Raw genomic sequence first — 20,727 nt, forward strand, 5'->3', positions numbered from 1 at the left:
AAGACCCCTAAGATCATTGAATCCAACTATTGACCCAGAACTGCCAAGTCCACCACTAAACCATGTCCCTAAGTGCCACAGAACACATCTTTTAAATACCTCCATGGTGGAGGTGGCATTTAAAAGTCAGCCCCAGGTGACCCCTGAGTAGCCAGCTCCAACGCTTGATAACCCTTTCAGTGAAGGGTTTCCTAATATTGAAACTAAACCTCCCTTGGTGCAACTCGAGGACAGGTCCTTTTGTCACTGTAGGAAGTTAATAATTTTGTTAACTGTATATTACTTGTCATGTATCATAGACATTTTGTCAGTTCCAAAGTAGAACATATGCCCTGAGTTGTATTCCAGGGCTATTAGGTAAAAGGACTGTAAGAATATGAGGGAAAGGCCAATTACAGGCAGATGGAGACTCTTAACCTGCTTCCTCAGTGGAAGTACCTAGCCCTCTGAGGCAAACAACTATTTACTATTTTTGTGTCAACTAAACTCACTGCTTAAGGCTTATTATTAAAGTATTTTAAAATCCACTATATCATATTTGCCTTGCAGTTACTGAAGAAATTGAGACTCGAGAAACCATTTCTGAGAAGGCTGTTAGAGAAGAGAAACGGTAAAGTTCCTGTCCTAAACAGACTGCTCCTACTGCAGTCATTAGATTCTTGCACTCTGTTTATGAGAGCTTCAGACATCAGCTCACTTACCTGCCCTGAAATCTTATTTCAGCTATGTGGAGACAAAGGACATTGTAATGGAAGATGTCTCTGCTGCAGCAGAGGAAGTATCGGGAGAACCCATACCTCCTTTCTTCATAAGAAAACCCATGGTGCATAAATTAATTGAAGGTGGGAGCATTATATTTGAATGCCAAGTAGGGGGCAACCCAAAGCCACATGTCTACTGGAAAAAAGGTGGAGTTCCTCTAACGACTGGCTACAGGTACTTTGAATACAATGCACAAAAACTGCTTAAACATGATTTTTAAGAATATTTAATTGATACTATAGTAATTTTTATTTCCTTACTGATGCTGAGCCAAATAACATCATTGATTTTTGTGAAATTTTGTTTTTTTAAATGGAAATATTAAAGGATCATGTCTTAATGTGTGACTTCAGAAAGCCACTAAATTTTAAAATGTTTAAAATATTTAAAATATTAAAAAAATTCAAAAGACCATAAAATGAGATATACTACATATCCTTATAAATAAATCAGAAAGAAGTTTTGCATTTGTTTTATTCTGTCTATTCAATGTTTGCATTTTGTCTATGCAAATTTTGTCCATGCAAATTTTGTCCATGGAAAGCAACACACTTTCTAGCTGAGAAAAAATTTACATTTGTAGCATTCTTGAAATAATCATGCTATAATGACCCATATTAGGACAAACTGTGTGCACACAGCATATACCATTATATTTTGTCTGATAACTAGACCTCTGATATTTCAGTACTGGTGTTTGGATCCTGTTTGTTTAGTGACAAAAAATGAAAGTAGACCAGTACTCTAGTTTCAGTATGGTTATTCTTTTCCTATATGGTCCTGCAAATTCATTGAGTGAGAATTGCCTGCAAAACTTTCTCTTTTTGTGTCTTGTACAAGTTAGGAGCGATTCTCATTAACTGTATAACTAAAAGCAAATTCACTAAAATGTCTGTTCATCAGAATTATAGAGATTTTTTACTTTTACGTTTTCTATAGATACAAAGTGAGTCACAAAAGAGAAACCGGGGAATGCAAACTTGAAATTTCCATGACTTTTGCCGACGATGCCGGAGAATACACTATTGTTGTTCGTAATACTCATGGAGAAGCTTCTGCAACGGTCTCCTTACTAGAAGAAGGTACACTGTAGATTAAGGAAATGGGAAAAATACTTCTTAAACTTAACTTTAAAATTGGAAAAAGATTTTCAGATATGTTGCAAAATCTTGGCAGCTTAGTTTATTCAGCTCAAGAAACATAAAGGGAGACCTGGTGGCTCTGTTTCTAAAAGACCAAGTATCTGGCATCAGGTTCTTAAAGGACTATTCTTTGCTAGAATCTGTAGCTATTGGAACTCTTCTGTTGACAAACATAACACTCTACATAAGATATTGAGAGAGTGATGTGGGGAAAGAAGGTTAATCCAGTAATACATTGTTCCTTAGAGGGAAAGTTGCTAATATTATTTTAGTTGCCCTGTAAAAATGTATGAAGTTAGCAGGAGACAGAATCATGGTGAAGAAATAGTAAAATCATCTCTACAGGTGTGTCCACTTTGAGAACTAGAACATCTAAATAGCACAGTAAAACTTTTACCTTGTATTGCAATTTGTATTTATTAGCTAAACAGATAGAAAGTCTGCCTGAATCACCAAAACCAGTAAAATAAGTTTATATTTGTTTTTGCTGTTCCATCCAGAGAAAACCACAAAAAACTTACCAAAATTAATGTGTTCTCAATTCTTAGCTGATTACGAAGCCTATATAAAATCACAAGAAATGATGTATCAAACTCAGATGATCGCATATGTACAGGAACCTAAAGTGGCTGAGGTAGCCCCACCTATTTCATATGGTGACTTTGAAAAAGAGTATGAAAAAGAACAAGCTCTAATTAGGAAGAAAATGGCAAAAGATACAGTGGTGGTCAGAACTTTTGTGGAAGATGAGGTATGTCCAGCACTCCATACTAATAATTTCGTATGCTGATGTTATACCATACAAATAATTTATTTACAAGGTCATTTTCTGACACAGAGAACTAATGGTCTTGCTTTTCTGTATAGGAATTCCATATTTCTTCTTTTGAAGAAAGACTTATCAAGGAAATTGAACTCAGAATTATTAAGACTACCTTAGATGAACTACTCGAAGAAGATGGAGAGGAGATGATGGTTGATATTTCTGAATCTGAAGCTATACAAGCAGGATTTGATTTAAGATTAAAGAATTATAGAACCTTTGAAGGGACAGGAGTTACTTTCCACTGCAAGACATCTGGATATCCATTGCCAAAGGTACCCCAAATCTGTGTAACTTAAATTTTTTAAAAAAATCATCTGGTGGTATACTTAGAAAAAATACCTTGGAAAACATCTCATTGTCAGACATTCTACATTCTGCACAAAAAACAGCAGCTCTCAAAGGAAATCCAGTCTTCTGTATTGATATTAAGCTGATTTTTTTCTTTTGCCCTTCATAGAATAGTGCTAAGTTGGTTAGGCAGTTCAGAGTCAGGTTAGGTTTACCAATTCAGTTGGTCTTGTTTCTGAGTGTCTCTGCGGCAGCCCGGACATGTGGGGAACACAGCAGCAGTCCAGTCTAGGTCACTTTGCTCTTCATCAAAATGGGTTATATATCTGTTCCTAGTTCCAAAACTCATGTTTCAGGCTACTGTTGTAAACATGTTTATTCTTACCTATTGCAAGTAAAAATGTTAATGTTTTAATACATATACATGGGCTATGATGATGCATCAGCTGAAAAATTAGAAGTTGTAGTATGTTGTATGTATGGGTCATTACTGGATCTTTGTCTTTAGGAGAGTTCACATAGCAGTCCTTTGTTTCTTTCCATGCAGGTTGCATGGTATAAAGATGGTAAACGCATAAGGCACGGAGAGCGCTACCACATGGAAGTTTTGCAGGATGGCAGTGCCAGTCTGCGTTTGCCTGTTGTTTTACCTGAAGATGAAGGAATTTATACTGTCTTTGCCAGCAATATGAAAGGAAATGCGATTTGCTCAGCAAAACTGTATGTTGAGCCAGTTGCACCAACAGCAACTCCAGGTTATATGCCAGGACCAGAAGCTATGAAAAGATATAGGTAGGTACACAGTAATATAATTTCATGAGACTTCAGTTTGCTGTGATAGACAGCAAAAACTCATTATTCAGCAGTTAAACAGCTTAAGTGATTGGAGTTTGCATACTTCTGGAAAAGTTCTAAATGCTGTTTTCATGACTTATATTGATTTACATGCCAACTCTTTGCGTGATTCGCCTTCTTAATGAGCGATGCAGATCCCAGAGTACTATCATTCACATGCATATCCAGCCACAGTATCAGATTTACAATGTCAATAACCATATCTATTGCTTGAAGTAATAATGTTCTGGAAAAAAACTTTTCTGCACTTGGAGTTTTAGTGCAGTGTGCAGCTATTATTTCCTGCCCTTGAAATAGCTGTATTTCTATGACAGAAAAAAATCAAGTGTTGCCATGTTCAGTCTCCATACACATACACACCCCCACGCAAATGTACACAGGATTATATCTGTGCAGTATCCAATACCCAAAATTTCCCTCGCTGTGGTATATCCTAATACAATTCAGCTATACAAATTCCTTTCAAAAATCTAAAGAAAATCGGCTGGAAATAAAAAATAATTTGTCAAAATTTCTCACAAAGATAAGTTGGCCAAACTCTTTTAAATAAATTATGATAAAGGCAAAAGTTGAAATCTCTTTATCATGTCAGCCCCTCTCTATATGACATTGCCATACATATCTGTGTTATCTTTTACTTCCAGGTCTATTTCTCCACGCTCCCCAAGCCGGTCTCCTGCCCGCAGTTCTCCTTCTCGTTCTCCTGCCCGCAGATTAGAAGAAACTGATGAAGGACAACTGGAGAGACTGTATAAACCAGTTTTTGTGCTGAAACCTACATCATTTAAATGTTCACAGGGGCAGACAGCAAGATTTGACTTAAAAGTTGTTGGCAGACCTATGCCAGAGACATACTGGTTCCATAATGGTATATCAGCCTCATTTTCATCAACAAATAATCATAAAAAACCATCTTACATGCTTTTTACATCTTGTTGAGACACTGTTTTGAGTGCAACTGTTTTCTTTTCATGTGCATCTGCAGGTCAACAAGTCATTAATGACTATACCCATAAAATAGTGATTAAAGAAGATGGCACCCAGTCACTGATCATTGTCCCTGCAATGCCTGATGACTCTGGAGAATGGGCTGTAATTGCTCAGAACAGGGCAGGCAAAGCTTCAGTCTCAATGACACTGACTGTGGAAGGTATATACTGTACATGCTCTTTGTAGGAGTCTGATGAGTGTTTCCTATTAAAAACTAAGGCCACGTCATTTCCTCTTGCGATAACTTACCTTCACTCTTTCAGCTAAGGAAGACCTAGTCAGACCACACTTTGTGGAAAGGCTAAGGAATGTCAGCGTGAAGGAGGGCTCTAGACTGGAGATGGCAGTGAAAGCTACTGGTAACCCTAATCCTGACATTGTATGGCTGAAGAACAGTGACATCATTGTGCCTCATAAATACCCCAAAATAAAGTAAGAATCTTTATTTTAGAATATTTATTTAAACTTAAATTTTATTTCAATTGAAATTTCATTTTGTTTTATTTAAAATACTTTATTTAAGTAAAGGAGTTAATAATCACCATCCTGCAAAATGCCTCCTACAGTGTGCTGAATACTCTTGCTTTCAGAGAAGGGATTCACTAAGGGCTTTTACATTGCAGCAAGGATTAGAGATATGAAATAACTTGTAGGACTCACTCCATTTTCTCCAGCTTGTGTATTTGTATAGTTGTGTTATGCAAAGCCAATGCTTTTACAATGGAGATTTCGGGAACTTTCTCTGCCTATGGTTTTGAAGTCCTCTGCAGGCCAAACTGCCACTTAATTCAACACTGGTTTTTATTATCTTTATCTATTTGATTCTTAGGCATGTGCCTCATAAACATGAAGAAACATAAACAACATGTCTACTACCTCCAGAGATTTGCCTTTGACCTAATTTTGAAGAAGGGCAAAAATGAATGACAAAGTGAAAAACAGTTAATTTTTTTTTTTTTAATTTTATTTTTTTGTATTTCAGGATTGAGGGAACCAAAGGGGCAGCTGCCCTTAAAATTGAATCTACTGCCAGGCAAGATGCTGCATGGTATACTGCTACTGCTATCAATAAAGCTGGGCGGGACACTACCCGCTGCAAAGTAAATGTTGAAGTTGAACATACAGAACCTGAACCAGAAAGGAGATTGATAATTCCAAAAGGAACTTACAAAGCCAAGGAGATTGCAGCACCAGAGTTAGAGCCTCTCCATTTGCGTTATGGTCAAGAACAATGGGAGGAAGGAGATCTCTATGACAAGGAAAAGCAACAGAAACCATTTTTTAAGAAGAAGCTCACATCTCTAAGGCTCAAACAATTTGGACCAGCCCACTTTGAATGCAGGCTTACACCAATTGGTGACCCAACCATGGTGGTGGAGTGGTTGCATGATGGCAAACCCTTGGAAGCAGCTAACAGACTCCGCATGATCAATGAGTTTGGGTACTGCAGCCTGGACTATGGAGTAGCCTATTCCAGAGACAGTGGAGTGATTACTTGTAGGGCGACTAACAAATATGGTACAGACCATACCTCTGCTACTCTGATTGTGAAGGATGAGAAAAGCCTTGTGGAAGAATCCCAGCTGCCAGAAGGCAAAAGGGGACTGCAGCGAATTGAAGAGTTAGAAAGAATGGCCCATGAGGGTGCTCTACCTGCAGTTGCCCTGGACCAAAAGGAAAAACAAAAACCAGAAATTGTTTTGGTTCCTGAACCTGCAAGAGTCTTGGAAGGTGAAACAGCACGATTCCGCTGTCGTGTGACTGGCTATCCTATGCCCAAGGTCAACTGGTACCTCAATGGACAGCTCATCCGTAAAAGCAAAAGGTTTAGACTCCGTTATGATGGAATCTACTACCTGGATATTATGGACTGCAAATCATATGACACAGGAGAGGTGAGAGTCACTGCAGAGAATCCAGAAGGCTTTATTGAACATAAGGTGAAGCTTGAGATCCAGCAAAGGGAAGATTTCAGATCTGTTCTTCGTCGTGCTCCTGAACCCAAACATGAGCCTGCAGTGACAGAACCTGGGAAACTTCTCTTTGAGGTACAGAAGGTAGACAAACCTGCAGAAACAACAACCAAAGAAGTAGTGAGGCTGAAAAGGGCTGAAAGAATCACTCATGAGAAGCTTTCAGAGGAATCTGAAGAGCTGCGTAGTAAATTCAAGCGTAGGACAGAAGAGGGCTACTATGAAGCCATCACTGCTGTGGAACTTAAGTCTCGCAAAAAAGATGAATCATATGAAGAAATGCTAAGAAAGACAAAAGAAGAACTTCTTCACTGGACCAAAGAGATCCCAGAGGAAGAGAAGAAAGCACTTCCTCCTGAAGGCAAAATCACCATTCCAACAATCAAACCAGGGAAGGTGGAGCTTAGTCCAAGCATGGAGGCTCCCAAGATACTTGAACGAATTCAAAGCCAGACTGTAGCCCAGGGAACAGATGCACACTTCCGTGTGAGAGTGGTGGGAAAACCAGATCCTGAGTGCCAGTGGTTCAAAAATGGTGTGCAGATTGAAAGGACTGATCGTGTGTATTGGTACTGGCCTGAAGATAATGTTTGTGAATTAGTCATCAGAGATGTGACTTCTGATGATTCTGCCAGCATCATGGTGAAAGCAATCAATATAGCTGGTGAAACTTCTAGCCATGCTTTCCTGTTAGTACAAGGTAATTTAAATTCTCTTACTCATCCCACTGCTCATTATAGTGTGTTAAGTCTGTATGGCCAGTGCACTGTTGATTCATTACATATTATTTTGCAGCCAAGCAGTTAATCAGCTTCACCCAGAAGTTACAAGATGTTGTTGCTAAATCAAGGGACTCCATGGCAACTTTTGAATGTGAGACATCAGAACCCTTTGTCAAAGTGAAATGGTTTAAGGATGGAATTGAGATTCACTCTGGAGACAAGTACAGAATGCACTCAGACAGAAAGGCTCACTTTCTTTCTGTACTAACAATTGATATGAATGATGCTGATGACTACAGCTGTGTACTGGTAGAAGACGAATCCATAAAAACTACTGCAAAGCTTACTGTTGAAGGTAAGAAGCTTGCAGCTCAGTACCATGCAATACTGCTAAAGTGAAATCGGCTTCAGAAAGAAAGAAAGCAATTTAAACAGATGTCCAATGCCCTATGAAATGTTGAGCTGCTTTCATATTTTCAGAATCCAGAATGACAGTTTGGAGATATATTTATGTAAAATGGTTACACTATATATATATTTCCTTAGGCTCATTTAGTAAGAAATGTTTTCCTCAGGAGTATATCATCAAGCTTATTCACAAATGTAATTACTTTTGCCTGTAGGTGCTGTTGTGGAGTTTATCAAAGAACTTGAGGATATTGAAGTACCAGAATCCTTGTCAGGTGAACTTGAATGTGAGGTTTTCCCAGAAGACGTGGAGGGGAAATGGTATCATGGCGATGTTGAACTCACTTCTAATCTTAAATATGTGATTGCATCCCGCCGTGGTCGTCAAATCCTCACTATTAAGGATGTTAATAAAGATGATCAAGGAGAGTATAGCTTTGTCGTTGATGGAAAAAGGACTCAATGCAAACTGAAGATGAAGCGTAAGCATTTCTAATACTTATATTGTTTGTATATTATAGATTTTCAACATTATAGTATGTATTATAGCCATATTATTGTATCCCATAATGCTTTAATATTCAATATTCTCCTTACCTCTTATAAGTATTAATTAACTTCATTTAATTCCACAGCTCGTCCCATGGTTATTCTTCAAGGACTTACTGATCAAAAAGTCTGTGAAGGAGATATTGTGCAACTTGAAGTTAAAGTCTCCCTAGAAAATGCAGAAGGTGTCTGGATGAAAGATGGCCAAGAAATTCAATCAAGTGATCGTATTCACATTGTGTTGGATAAACAGTCACATATGTTGCTCATAGAAGATGCAACAAAGGAAGATAGTGGAGCTTACTCTTTCAGTGTTCCTGATCTTGAACTGTCAACCACTGGACAGATCACAGTGTACAGTAAGTCACTATCATGATTTTGAAGGTGTGTTTGATTTTTGCCTCTTTTAGGATTACTTTTAAAGGCATATTTTTTTCATGATGAATATTTTTGTGACTTGACAGGTGTGGAAATAGTGGTGCCTCTAAAAGATCTTCACGTTGTTGAAGGAACAAAAGCTATCCTCGAATGCAAAGTTTCAGCACCTGATGTGTCTTCTTCCAAGTGGTACCTAAATGATAATCAGATAAAACCTGATGACCGTGTACAAGCTGTATGCAAAGGCAATAAACAGAGGCTAGTGCTTACCAGAACCTATGCATCAGACGAAGGACATTATAAGCTAATGGTTGGCAAAGTTGAAACAAGTTGCAATGTCACAGTTGAACGTAGGTGTCCTTTAAGAAGCACAATTCTTTGTGAAATAATTTCCTTAAATACCAAACCGTGGAAACACCTAATATATTTATAATTTATTCTTTTTATAGAAATTGAGATTATTAGAGGTCTTCGTGACATCACCTGCACTGAAACACAGAATGTATCCTTTGAGGTAGAGCTCTCCCATTCAGGAATTGATGTAATTTGGCATTTCAAAGGCCAACAGATAAAGGCTGGTCCTAAGTATAAAATAGAAGCACATGGCAAAATACATAAGTTGACAGTGGTGAAGATGATGAAAGATGATGAAGGAGAATATGTATTTTATGCTGGAGAGAAGAAAACGTCTGGGAAGCTTATAGTAGCAGGTTAGTAGAGTTAAAATCCAAGGTTTTTATTTCACTGTGATTTAAAAAAATGCCCAGGGTACTGTATTTTGTACTTGTAGCAATTGTTCTGTTTCTGGGGGTTTTGCCTTTAATTTATTTTTCTTTTTTTTTTTTTTATTTTTTGCATTCTCCTTGCCCTTCCTCTTATCTTTTCTTATTGGTATAATTTAAATTCTCAAAGCTTTTAAGTAAATGATCAGAACCATAGTAAGGAATGCTGTAGTATGCTTTTGATGTAACTAATGTAAAACAGAGGGTTTTTGTCTTGAGTGCTAAGTATACCTGTGCTGATAATAAAAATAATAAGTGAGAATAACTAGGATGGAATTAAGAAACATCTCTTAGTAATTTTCAGGTCATACTCTATTCTTGATATTTCACAAGTTCATAATGTCTATGGGCATGCTGCAAATTAGGGCAAAGAATTCCAGCATCTACTGTTCATTTTTGTATGGGGGAAAGCTGAACAGCAACATGACAAAACCATGTGCCTTTTCTTCCCAACAGGTGGTGCCATTTCAAAGCCTCTCAGTGACCTGACTGTGGCTGAGTCCCAGACAGCTGTTTTTGAATGTGAGGTGGCAAATCCTGAATCAGAAGGCCAGTGGCTACAAAATGGTAGACCATTAGCTATGACAGATCAGTACCGTGCTCAATCTGATGGTGTTAAGAGAAGGCTTACTATCCCTGTGACAAAACTGGATGATATGGGTGAATATAGCTATGAAATAGCAAGCTCAAAGACATCTGCCAAACTGAAGGTCGAAGGTCAGTATTTTTATAACTGATGTCTTTAAGACTCAGTCCAGCATCACTCACTGTGTCTTGGATCAGGCAAAATAAAACAAATCAAATAAAACAAAACCAAAACTAACCAGACCAACAAAAAACCACCCCAAAACATAAAGAATCTCAAACCAAACATCTCTCATGGATCCTAAAAGTAAAGGTCCCTTGTTGAGTTCCAAGCACACCACTTTACTGGAACCTGTATAAATCAATAAATGCATAACATGAAACACCATGATTCAATTTCATTAAGATTATTATATTTACTATAGTTTTTAATTTTGATCTGTTCTGTCAATTTGTGGTTTTTTGATTTTTTTCCTTTATTTTCCTAGCCGTTAAGATAAAGAAAACACTAAAGAACCTGACTGTGACAGAATCACAGGAGGCAGTTTTCAGTGTAGAACTGACCCACCCTGATGTGAAAGGAGCTCTATGGATTAAAAATGGTGTTGAACTTGAATCAAATGACAAATATGAAATTACAGTGAAAGGAACTGTTCACACACTGAGAATCAAACACTGTGTGGTGACCGATGAGTCTGTTTATAGCTTTAAACTTGGAAAAATAGGAGCAAATGCCAGACTTCATGTAGAAAGTAAGTCAAAGTGATTTGAATATTTGCTGTAATGTGTGGTTTGAAATTCACATCATATACATTGCTGAATCTTGCTAACTTTTTTCCTCAAGCTGTAAAGATCATCAAAAAGCCAAAGGATGTGACTGCTTTGGAAAATGCTGTTGTCTCATTTGAACTGAGTGTATCCCATGATACTATACCAGTCCGATGGTTCCACAAAAATATTGAGCTGAAACAAAGTGATAAATACAAGATGATCTCTCAAAGGAAAGTTCATAAGCTTATGCTGCACAACATATCTCCTGACGATGCTGGGGAATACACAGCTCTTGTTGGGCAAATGGAGTGTAAAGCAAAACTGTTTGTGGAAAGTAAGTATTGTAAGTTTGTAAGAAAGCAATGATATGAATTGTTACACCAAATCATATTGAACAACTTGATCTGACACTTCAGAGCCTGTTACCCTTGGTTTTTTTGCATACTGACTTTAAAAAAATTCTTTCTTTTTTCTTTTTCCTTTCCCTCTTAGCCATACACATCACAAAGACCATGAAAAATATTGAAATCCCTGAGACCAAAACCGCCTCTTTTGAATGTGAAGTTTCTCATTTCAATGTGCCTGCTGTCTGGTTGAAAAATGGTGTGGAGATTGAAATGAGTGAAAAGTTCAAAATAGTGGTCCAGGGGAAACTCCATCAGCTCAATATCATGAACACAAGCAGTGAAGATTCTGCAGAATACACGTTTGTCTGTGGCAATGATAGAGTCAGTGCAACCCTGACTGTAAAACGTATGTAAAAATTAATTTACCAGAATATTTTACAGTTACCAATAATAGAATTTGTGTTAACACATGGAAATAGTGCAAGTGAGACAAAACCAGCGCTGTTGTAGTGGTATTTTGAAATAACACTGAACAGCCTCAACTGCATTATTAAAAAAGATCTAGGAGCAGTAAACTTGAAAGTCAGACCCTATTCTTTTGTTTAGGCAAACATGCCTAAACTCCAAGTCACCACAGGAGATAGAATTTGGGTTCCTATGTAATTCAGTAGTTGTAGGAGATTTAATTGTAGTATTGATTCTGGACAAAAAGCCTATCTTTTAATATTACCAAAATTGTCTTTAAGAAGTTGAAACATCTCTAATCCTGTTAACATGCATTTAAAATAAAATAAAACAAAACAGCATGAGGGAAAACCCAATTTCTTTTCTTTTAGCCATCCTAATTACCTCCATGCTACAAGACATCAATGCTGAAGAGAAAGATACAATAACATTTGAAGTCACTGTTAACTATGAAGGTATTTCGTATAAATGGCTAAAGAATGGTGTAGAAATAAAATCGACTGATAAATGCCAGATACGGACAAAGAAGCTTACACACTCCCTCTCCATAAGGAATGTGCATTTTGGGGATGCTGCAGAATATACTTTTGTTGCTGGAAAAGCAGCTTCATCAGCCACTTTATATGTGGAAGGTATTTGCTCTCTTGATTTGTATATTTAGTGACTTCTAGTGACTTAACTAAAATCAAGGCACTCATTTTACATTTTTTTCTGCCCTAGCTCGTCACATTGAATTTAGGAAGCATATTAAAGACATCAAGGTGGTGGAGAAGAAGAGGGCTATTTTTGAATGTGAAGTTTCAGAACCTGACATTCAAGTCCAATGGATGAAGGATGGACAAGAACTCCAGATTGGTGACAGGTAAATGATTGTTTTTACACCATAATAACTTTTGCTATGCATTTTCCCCCAGGAAATAATTAGCTTATTTTCTTTTCTGATGTCCTTAGGATGAAAATACAGAGAGAGAAATATGTCCATCGTCTAATCATTCCTTCCACAAGAATGTCTGATGCTGGTCAGTACACTGTAGTAGCAGGTGGAAACACATCCAGTGCCAATTTGATAGTGGAAGGTCGTGACATTCGCATCAGAACCGTTCATAAAGATATTCAGGTATGACCTATACAGATGAATAAATATTTCATAACTATGTCAAGCAAAAAATAATGCAAGGGATGAGCAACAATATCTAGGCACTCCTAACACAAAAATCTGTAATTATAAGGTCAGGGCCTTCTTCTAGAAAAATGGAAAGCGGCATATGTAAAAACAACTTTATTTCTATTATTTATTCTACCTGTATAAAGGTCATTGAGAGACAAAGAGCTGAAATTGAATTTGAAGTCAATGAAGATGACATTGAACCACAGTGGTACAAGGATGGTATTGAGATCAACTTCCAGTATGAGGAAAGATACAGTTATGTGGCAGAAAGGAGAGTCCATCGAATGAGCATCTTTGAAACCACTTACTCTGATGCTGGAGAATATACTTTTGTTGCAGGACGGAATAGGAGTTCTGTTATGCTTTATGTGAATGGTATGTGTCCCCATAACCAATGCTTTGACTGTATTTATTACCCAGTGTTTTTCTGATTTCTATATAGCTTCTCAGAAATTCTGAGTCTGAAAAAAAAGATAAATGCAAAGAGATCATCAGGAACACTATAAAATTCTTCATGTACATGGATGTTTCTCACTCTACTGAAATAGCTGGTTAGCTGATAAAAATACCATAGCAGTTCTTTTCCCACTATATTTACTTAGACCAGAAAATTTCTCAAGTCTAAATAAAACTAATTTGTTCATATGAAAAAATATGCCTTCCCAGAGAGATCAACCTAGTGATTCTTGGACATATTTTGCCAGAAAACGCACCAACATAGCTAATTATGTTAAGGCACTTACTACTAGATCATCCCCCTCGTATCAAGAAAAAGGGCGAATTTTCATGGGCACACTTGATTAGGAATAATAGTGGTTTTGGTGGTTTTTTGTATGTCTGTTTGTTTTGTTTTTAATTAATTCCTAGCAAATAGTTTTGAATCAATAATAAATATCAATAATGAGATTTTTCCTTCTTCTTCTTTCTCCCCTTCCTCTCCACCTTCCTTCCGCCCAATTTTCAGCTCCAGAGCCACCCCAGATTATTCAGGAGCTAGAGCCAACTACCGTGGAGTCTGGCAAACCTGCCCGCTTCTGTGCTATGATATCTGGCAAACCCCAGCCCAAAATTTCCTGGTACAAAGATGATCAACAGCTTTCTCCAGGTTTCAAGTGCAAATTTCTTCATGATGCCCAAGAATATACTCTATTGCTGATTGAAACCTTCCCTGAAGATGCAGCAGTGTACACCTGTGAAGCAAAAAATGACTATGGAGTTGCAACAACTTCAGCTTCACTTTCAGTGGAAAGTGAGTTTCCCATGCTCATAAATACCACTGCTTGTGAAATGAGATAGCTGTTCTTCATCTTTAAAAATTACTTCTTTTTCTTGTTCTTTAGTCCCAGAAGTCGTTTCTCCTGAGCTAGAAATGCCAGTGTATCCGCCTGCTGTCATAATACCACTACGTGATACTGTTACATCTGAGGGACATTCTGCTTGTTTTCAGTGCAGAGTTACAGGGACAGGTGAGTTTATTAAACCCCGTACATCTTTTCATCTCTCAGAATTTTTAATCTTGAACTCAGAAAAAAATTCACCAATATATGTGCTTGGATCAGTCTTCCCCTAGAAGTACAGTTGTTTGATATACACACACATCAAAAGGTTACTGACTTTCAGTTTAACTTTCAGTTAAGCAAGTCAAAGACTGCATCAAGCATGGAAGTTTTAAGCTGTCATAAACATACTAAGCATTTCTAAAATGAAGATTTCTTTCACAAAACTTGTCTTTGGAAACTTCTCAGTGTTTCAAATGCTAACTGATGTTGGAAAGCTTTGTCAGTGAGTAAAATGCAGAATTTCTTTGTGGAAAAGCATTACCTTGTTAAATGAATATGATGAACATACCATGACACACCATCACATCAATTAACTAAACAAACAGACTGAAACTGTGATTCAACCTTTACCCTAATATTCCTAAATATTTCATATCACTCTGCAAACACTAAACTGTGATTGCTTTATTTTTCCTACCATAAAAGGGTGTTTGCTCATTGTCTCTTTAAGTGTAGATTTTACTTAAGTAAGTTTTCTAGTTTTAGTTATATAGAATGTCATTCTGCAATTAAAATATTTTTTCCAAGTTAACACAAGGCCAAATAAAACTACCTTTCTTCACTTCAGTAAATGGCCTTGAGTATAACTCGTAATAAAGTATTCACATAATAAACTGCAGAATAAGATCCAGTTCAAACCCCAAAGAATTTACAATTATTTAAAGATAAACAAAACTCCAAATTTAAAAATAATCCTGAGTGACAGCTCCATAAAAATCCACATAAAATTTGTAATATACATGTATATGCAAATATGTATGATTTGCATTTCAATCACTTGGAAACGAACTCCATTTTAAAAAAAAAGGCTTTACAACAGGATTCTGCTTTAGAAGTGCTGCTACAACTCAGAAAATATATATTGGACTGGCTCGCACTCTGTTCAATGCATGCTAGTGTAACTTTTTTTTAGAAGAACTGTATGTGAATGTGGAAGCTGCATTTACAGCATGGAATACAAAGATCCTTTCTCTAGGTCTTCCTTCATAGAACCATAGAATCATCTAGTTTGGAAAAGACCTCAAGGATCGTTAAGTCCAATCATTAACCCAGTCTACCAATGACTCTACCACTTCCCTGGGCAGCCTATTCTTGAAAACCCTTTCAGTGAAGAAATTTTTCCTATTGAAAATTTCCTTTATTGAATACTGTATCCAAATAGATTTGCATACCTCTCACTTGACTTGTGAAAAACTTTTATATTAGTTAGGTAACACATGATTGAAAATACAGGTTTTTAATGGTACACTTTGTGCAACTGACTATTGAAAACACTCTTTCTTCTGATGACAATAATAACCCACTATTTGTGCTACAACATTTGATTCATAATGTAGTATAATGATAAATGGAGAGGCAAGACTAAAGTCTGCTTCAGTCCTGTTCTTTCTCAAGTCTACATGAACCTATACAAGTAATACAACATGTTATATAGGAATTTTGTAAAGGTGCAAACATAGGATCTTCCTTGAGAAATATGACATGTAAAAGTTATAATATTTGCACCAAGAAGAGGCAAGGTACTGTACTTAAAAGAATATTCTGTTTTAGTTTTTTAACCTGATTAGTTAAAGCTAATAATTTTATAGCCTGTTTAATCATGCAATTGTAGCAAAATCCCATTTTAAAAAAGAGAGTTTCTCTGGTTTTAGGAGTAGCAAAATATTTCAAAATTTTTACATTTAGAGAAGAAAGGAAGAATTATTTTTTACTCAGTAATGTGTCAGCACCAGGATCAGTTTTTCCATACAAATATTTCCAGTGCACAAACCAAAACTTAAAGCAACAATAGGCCACTTTCTACTCATCATACTTTACCAGAGTAATACAAGGCACATTTCAACTTAGATACTTGAGATTAAGTATCTCTTAGATACTTGAGACTAAGATTTTTGGAAGATATAAATATAAAAATAGTGTTTACTTACTAGTGTAATATTGTAAATTTTTCTTTCTTTCTTTTGCTTGAGCAGATCTGAAAGTCTCCTGGTACAGCAAAGAGAAGGAGATCAAGCCATCACGTTTTTTTAGAATGACTCAGTTTGAAGACACTTACCAGCTGGAGATTGCTGAAGCTTATCCAGAGGATGAAGGAGTCTATACCTTTGTGGCTAGTAATTCTGTAGGCCAAGTGACAAGCACTGCTACCTTGAAGTTAGAAGGTACACTGTGCAATTAAAGAAGTTGTCTTGTTTAGGTTATATTCCAATACTCATCTTAATATACACTGATAATTATATGTGAGTCGTTGTCTGTCATGTTGTCTTTTAACTCAATTAATTGCTACCATTTACAATGTCCACAGCATACACTTATGTCTCCAAAATATAGGTAATGAACAACAAAATGTATTTCACAATTTTGCAATGTTTCATGCTCCCCTCCCTTTTCACTTTCTCCAGTCTTAGAATCTGTCATGCACCAAAGACAGTAAAAGCCTTCTTTCTAATGGAAGTTCTTTGCTTACACATTCTTTGATTTGACTGTGAAGACAATCTAGTAAGAATTTTTGTATGAAATAAGTTACTTGAAAACTGTTGAAAAATGTCCTAAATAGAGATGTGTAGCAGGTGTGCAGCAACTGAAAAGAAAAAGTGTACATTCATATAAATTGATGAACATTGACCAAAGTTTTAGAGCAGAAATATTGCCTGGATAATTTGGTGTTCTATATTGTCCTTGATATTATTTAACCATAAATATTTTGTTTTCTTTTTGCAATAGATTTTATAAATGATGAATGAGAATAATTCATGCTGTTAAGTTGCAAGTTAGAAAAAAAAGTCTTGAATGAGAGAGAAAATTCATTGTAGTGTAGGGTATGAAATTAAAAGTTGGCATGCTTCTTTTCAGGATTTAAAAATGTTGAAGAAGTTACATCAGAGTCCCCTTGGCATGTTTCTTCATCTGTTTCACTTAAGGAGGAGTCTATTGGCCAAAGGCCCACCTTTATCCAGCCTATTTCAAGCTGCAGGGTATGCAGTGGGGAATCAGTCAGATTTCAAGCTAGAGTCTCTGGCAGGGCCAAACCAAAAATCCAATGGTTTCATAATCAACGACTCATGTTGCCAAAAAAAGACTTAGTTTTCCACTTTGATGAGTCTACAGGCACAGCTACACTGATAATAGTAGATGCTTTCTTAGAGCATGCTGGCCAATACTCTTGCAAGGCAAGAAATAGTGCTGGAGAAACAACTTGTACAGCTACACTTACAGTGACTGCAGAAGGTAAAGCCCCATTTGTACTTCAAAGGGATTCAGTTTGTTCTATACCACACTTTTGTGCTATTACTAATTATTTCCTTGTTTCACACCTTTTCTTTCCCAGCTAATGTTAGTAGTATCTACCCTCAGTAACCCAGTCACTCTCATTTCTTTTGTTTATGCTGTAACATTTGGAAATTTTCAAATTTATATATCAATAGAAGTCAAAGAATAGAATAATTTAAATGAAGGCATACAGATTTTTAAAAAAACTAACTAAGTGATCTTTATAGCATTAACTGAGATATTTTGCACTGTCTTGTTTAAAAACAAAAACAATTACCTCCTTTAAGTAAGTTTCCAGTCCTAAAATGGACCACTTTAGTGAAGGAAGAGACAAGTATCAACTGAGTACCAAATGCATGACTAGCTTAGGCATCACTTGTCATTCATACATGTGAATGGATAATTTCTATGTTGAGATAGTGCATCCGGCATGCTGAATTTTCAAATGGAGATCATTCATTTTCATCCTCCATGCTGTTTGATTTTGTTCAGAGCATGGTCCAGTGAACTTCTTTAGATACTAATGTTGTTATTTTTGTTACTTAATTACACAGTGCAAGCCCTAGATAGGCAAAGTTCTGGGAAAGATGTAAAAGAGTCTATCCGGTCACAGGCTATATCAGAACTTCATGTTCCTCCTCTCACAAAGAAGAACATTGAAAATTATCAAAAAGAATTTAAATCAATGCAACAACCATCACAGGAATTGGGTGTACAGGTTTTTGAAAGTGTATCAAAAAGTTTGACCGTGAAGGCTACATCAGTTGAAGAAATAAAAGCCATGCACACAACAGTCCTTTCTCAAACATCTCAGAGCACCAAGATCTCTATGACCACCTCTCAGGAAATGAAAGATGTCCCTCCAAAGATTCTCTTGCAACTCAGAGACCTAACTGTGAAATGTGGTGACACTGCTCAGTTCATATGTGCCTTAGAAAATGAATTCTTCTATGAGTTTCTTTGGGCCCATGAAGGAAAAAGAGTAGAAGTGTCTGAGAAATTGAAGATATCACAAAACGGAAGTGTTCTTCTGCTCACAATCCTAAATGCCCAGCTGACAGATCAAGGACTGTACAGTTGTACTGTTTATAATGACTATGGAGGGACAACAACTTCTGCAATACTAACAGTCAAAGGTGGTTATCTGACTTTTAACATTATCACTTACCTTTTGGAACTTCATTATAACTACCTAGAGCTCACTCATATTTCCTTTATTATTATTTATTCATTTATTATTGTTAATTGAGAAAACTGTATTGATAATAATCTGGGGGTTTTCCTTCACATTTACAGCTCTATTCATAAGTGAAATATGCAGTACTGGGAAGTTGATATTGTAACTTTGTGCCTCTTCCTGTCAAGTCACAGATGTCTGAGGCTTTTTATTCCTCATATACTTCATGATATGCAGTGAGATGTAAAGCAGGAATTGTAGGAATTTTTATATTTTGTTAATTCCTGAAGCTGGAGTTGAAGGAAGATAAGAACGCCAGATAAGCCATGTTGAATTAGATACCTGGTCATATCAAACTCCCAACTTGTTTCAAATAAATCCAAGGTTTCAATTCCAAAGTTGGCAACATAATTAATGTCCTTGAAAGGATTAATGGGTGCAAATATTGTAGAAGAATTGTCTTCTACCCTTTACTCTCCTTAAGATATAAGTATTTATTTTTCACTAAGACTCTTTCCACCCCTTCCTGACATCAACATAGTAAGATGTTAGTAGTGCTATCAATAGTAAGGACTCAAAAATATATTATCACCACACTAGACAGGTGATACTATTTCTGATGAGTTACAAGGAATACAGAACAGAAAACTAAGATGAATAATGAGAAAGGCATTGACCCTGTTGATTTGGCTCTTAATTACTGAAATTTCTTTTTTCACTCTAGAGCTATGCAAAACGCTTTACATAATCTTCTACTGCTACTTTCCAAATTAAGACTCTAAATTAAAAGCAAAAATGTGCTTGTATTAGGCACTGCGGAACACGTCTTGGTCCCATGAAAGTCCCATAGGCTTAACTGATACCTAGAATTAGCCTAGCAGGAATAGAGCTCTTAAATGTGCAGTCACTCCTGTTTAATAGCATTGTTTTAGCACTAATACGCCCAACATATTTTCAATACTAATTACTGGGGTTCCCCCCCCCAATTATAAGGATATTTTTTATTCCTGCAAAACATCTGACCTAATCCTTTTCCTAACTTTATTCTTACCTAGCAAAAGAAGCACAAGCCAAAGCAGTAACAAAAATTATTCTTGAATCAGATACTAAAAGCTTTAAAGCAGCCAAAGATTGTCAGTTTAAAGCATCTGAAGTTAAGCAAGACTCTTCTAAGAAAACCTCAAGCTTGTTTATATCTACATCCCAAAGACCATATGAAACTGAGAAGCAAAGAAACAGAGTATACTATCCTGATGTTGTGCCATGTGAAGACATCACAGAAACTGATGCCAAAGCACCAGAGTTTCTTGAAACTCTGCCTTCAGAAACTACTGTGAAAGAAGGAGATGATGTGTTTCTCTTTTGTATAATGAAAGGTGTGCCTACACCTTGTGTAGTCTGGTTGTGCAATCAGCTAATAGTTCAGGAATCTGCATTGTGTCACTTAAAACATGATGGGCCTCTGTGCAGCTTAAGATTGTTGAAAGTTGGTCAGAACCACAAGGGTATATACAAGTGCAGAATAGTTAATCCTGCAGGACAAGCCGAGTGCAGCACTCATCTGAAAGTGACAGGTTGGCAACTGCATGTTCCTTCTAAGTATCAATTCCTCATGCATAGCATCATTGCATTTCAGTACATTCATTCCCTGAGAGATGATAAAGAACAAAAAGCATCTCATTAGTCTGTGGATTGTTGAATGTTTTCTTC

At 36.6% G+C, this 20,727-nt stretch overlaps 1 protein-coding gene across 1 annotated transcript in view; it reads left to right on the plus strand.

Moving 5' to 3' along the window:
* The window catches only part of TTN (titin), a 244,337-nt gene that overhangs the window by 18,898 nt on the left and 204,712 nt on the right, over positions 1–20,727 (plus strand). Inside the window, exons 17-45 of the mRNA XM_064660725.1 lie at positions 550–610; positions 724–936; positions 1,702–1,844; positions 2,453–2,655; positions 2,772–3,002; positions 3,566–3,810; positions 4,518–4,741; positions 4,859–5,023; positions 5,127–5,295; positions 5,846–7,536; positions 7,632–7,913; positions 8,182–8,448; positions 8,602–8,874; positions 8,980–9,243; positions 9,343–9,603; positions 10,132–10,392; positions 10,749–11,012; positions 11,105–11,365; positions 11,524–11,784; positions 12,215–12,475; positions 12,564–12,705; positions 12,795–12,960; positions 13,155–13,386; positions 13,976–14,260; positions 14,352–14,477; positions 16,544–16,732; positions 17,424–17,798; positions 18,395–18,976; positions 20,073–20,591. Of these exons, the coding sequence (XP_064516795.1) occupies positions 550–610; positions 724–936; positions 1,702–1,844; positions 2,453–2,655; positions 2,772–3,002; positions 3,566–3,810; positions 4,518–4,741; positions 4,859–5,023; positions 5,127–5,295; positions 5,846–7,536; positions 7,632–7,913; positions 8,182–8,448; positions 8,602–8,874; positions 8,980–9,243; positions 9,343–9,603; positions 10,132–10,392; positions 10,749–11,012; positions 11,105–11,365; positions 11,524–11,784; positions 12,215–12,475; positions 12,564–12,705; positions 12,795–12,960; positions 13,155–13,386; positions 13,976–14,260; positions 14,352–14,477; positions 16,544–16,732; positions 17,424–17,798; positions 18,395–18,976; positions 20,073–20,591 (8,616 nt within the window). The remainder of the gene's footprint in view (positions 1–549; positions 611–723; positions 937–1,701; positions 1,845–2,452; positions 2,656–2,771; positions 3,003–3,565; positions 3,811–4,517; positions 4,742–4,858; positions 5,024–5,126; positions 5,296–5,845; positions 7,537–7,631; positions 7,914–8,181; positions 8,449–8,601; positions 8,875–8,979; positions 9,244–9,342; positions 9,604–10,131; positions 10,393–10,748; positions 11,013–11,104; positions 11,366–11,523; positions 11,785–12,214; positions 12,476–12,563; positions 12,706–12,794; positions 12,961–13,154; positions 13,387–13,975; positions 14,261–14,351; positions 14,478–16,543; positions 16,733–17,423; positions 17,799–18,394; positions 18,977–20,072; positions 20,592–20,727) is intronic.

The sequence above is a fragment of the Pseudopipra pipra genome, chromosome 7 (assembly GCF_036250125.1).
Source record: "Pseudopipra pipra isolate bDixPip1 chromosome 7, bDixPip1.hap1, whole genome shotgun sequence".
In the NCBI taxonomy this organism is placed as follows: domain Eukaryota; kingdom Metazoa; phylum Chordata; class Aves; order Passeriformes; family Pipridae; genus Pseudopipra; species Pseudopipra pipra.